This window comes from Pundamilia nyererei, unplaced genomic scaffold (assembly GCF_000239375.1).
Source record: "Pundamilia nyererei isolate P.nyererei 1_Seehausen unplaced genomic scaffold, PunNye1.0 scaffold00178, whole genome shotgun sequence".
Classification (NCBI taxonomy): Eukaryota; Metazoa; Chordata; class Actinopteri; order Cichliformes; family Cichlidae; genus Pundamilia; species Pundamilia nyererei.
This window is the reverse complement of record NW_005187579.1, coordinates 460,364-462,430: the sequence shown is the minus strand read 5'-3', so window position 1 is coordinate 462,430 and position 2,067 is coordinate 460,364. Positions and strand designations below refer to the sequence as shown.

The window sequence follows — 2,067 nt, the reverse complement described above, 5'->3', positions numbered from 1 at the left end:
TACTCTCATTTATGCTGTGTGTTCTGTCTGCCTGTTCATGTAAGTTTATTTTGGATTTTTGCCACGTTTTGCCATTCAGCAATAAAAGCCGAGTTTTGAGTTACTTTCCGCCTCGGAGTGTCTGCACATTGGGTCCTTCTACTTCCACTCCTGCCTGCACACAGCCCTAACCTCACATTATTTGCTGTGACTTGTATTTGTTACCAGGTGTCAGCATAACTGAGTTCCATAAAAAATGGTATAGGGACTATAAAAGCCTTGAGTACGTGCACACATACATTCAGTGGTAAGTTAGTCTATAGTCACAAATATGATGTAAAAAGTTCAGTTCCAGTTTATGACATTTTCTCTCAAAGGTTGTTCCCACTGCAAGAACCAGGAGTGAACTATGAGGCCAGTACACTGACAACGGAAGAAATTACGGTAAACCTGTGAAAGTTACCAAGTTATGATTTAAAATTAAAACATGTCTTATACACTGATAGAGGTTCGATGTTTCCTTCAGGATTTTCTTAATCACAGCATTGCAAAGAAAAACCTGCTGAAGTCGTACAAGCTCATGTTGGACTTTTATGGTATCGTGTTGTGTGATGAAAAGACTGGAAAAGTCAAGAAAGCAGAGCACTGGGAAGAAAGATTTGACAACCTTAACAGGTAAAACTACCTCTGAATTTAAAAAAATCTGTGTGCAGTAAAAGTGACAAAAAGCTGTAAATGATCTCATTTTGGGACTGATCACTGTCTGACAGTCACACACACAACAGCCTGCGCATCACTCGCATCCTGAAGTGTCTGGGAAACCTGGGTTACCGTCACTACCAAGCCCCTCTGGTCCGCTTCTTCCTGGAGGAGACTCTGGTCAACGGACAACTTCCAAACATCAGGGACAGCGTCCTCAGCTACTTTATGTTTGCTGTACTTGATAAGAAAAAGCGCAGAGGTCTCATCAAGTATGCATATTTGAACTATGAGCCTAAAGATGAGTTTGTGTGGTGCCCAAAGAAAATCCAAAAATTGTGGTCAATGCAGCCCAAGGCAGCAAAGGAAGAGGCCGCTGACTCTCTGGAGTCGCAGGAGGACACTGTGATTTCTGACAGTGAAGCACAAGAAGAGGAAAACCTGTCTGCAGATGAGTCGTGTAACAATGCAGAGTATGAGTCTCGTGAGGGTGAAGAAACTTTCAGCCATAATGAAGATTGATTGATGACAATGAAAAGCTTATTCATCTTATGCTGAATAATACTGATAAATTGCACTGAAGTATGGAGTGATTTAGTTCGACACTCTAGAGCTTAGATTACTAGCAGGTTATTGTGCTTCACACACTGAGTCAAAGGGCTTGATTCTTTATAGAAATGTTTGTTTACTTCAATATTTACAACTTAAAGTTTCAATTTTTGTTCGCAATTAATTCTTTTTCTGAACATAAATAATGAAGCGTTCTGAAATGGATGCATGTTTTACACAAAATTCAAGGGTTAATGTTATTGTGTGACTATGTGGGATAAATTACTAAATGTTTTTGCGTTCTTGTGTCTAGAATTAAAACATTCTCATTCAGAAAGTTCACATCTTGTTGTTTTTATCTGTCTTAATTTCCTTTCAGAGTTGCATATTCAAATCGCAGGTTAGTAAAGGTTGTGGCCAAAATAAAATTAGAGGGTGGCAAGATAAAGAATGTTACAGTCAGTTACAAAGTTAATTCATGTATTACTACAGTTGGTCACTTTACAAAAGGACATAAAAATCTCTGACAGACTCCCAAATATTGCAGCCCATCAAAGGTTAACAGCCTCAACTGTTCACTTTCTAATTCTGTCACCTGACTCCTTACACCAGCAATCATCACAGCTAAACAACAATGTGAAGGCAAAGAAATTACACACAACTTTAAAGTTGAATACTTGCTCCGTTAATATTTGAAAGAAAAGGGTTTTTAAAACTGAGGCAAATTTCATCAAATGGGTTCAAACAGTTGAGCTGAAACAAAAATAGCTCGTGTTCCCATCAGACTGTGAGCACCATCTTTTGCAGGCTCCACAGAGACATTAGATTTCTTTCTTTTTT

The 2,067-nt window shown here is 38.7% G+C and overlaps 1 protein-coding gene across 1 annotated transcript in view; it reads left to right on the top strand.

Annotated features, from left to right (window-relative positions):
* Positions 1 to 1,564, top strand: part of LOC102194374 (opioid growth factor receptor-like protein 1) — a 3,487-nt gene extending 1,923 nt beyond the window's left edge. Inside the window, exons 6-9 of the mRNA XM_005746423.1 lie at positions 208 to 286; positions 357 to 423; positions 506 to 654; positions 750 to 1,564. Coding sequence (XP_005746480.1) covers positions 208 to 286; positions 357 to 423; positions 506 to 654; positions 750 to 1,200 — 746 coding nt within the window. The 3' untranslated portion in view covers positions 1,201 to 1,564. The remainder of the gene's footprint in view (positions 1 to 207; positions 287 to 356; positions 424 to 505; positions 655 to 749) is intronic.
* Positions 1,565 to 2,067: the final 503 nt, after the last annotated feature.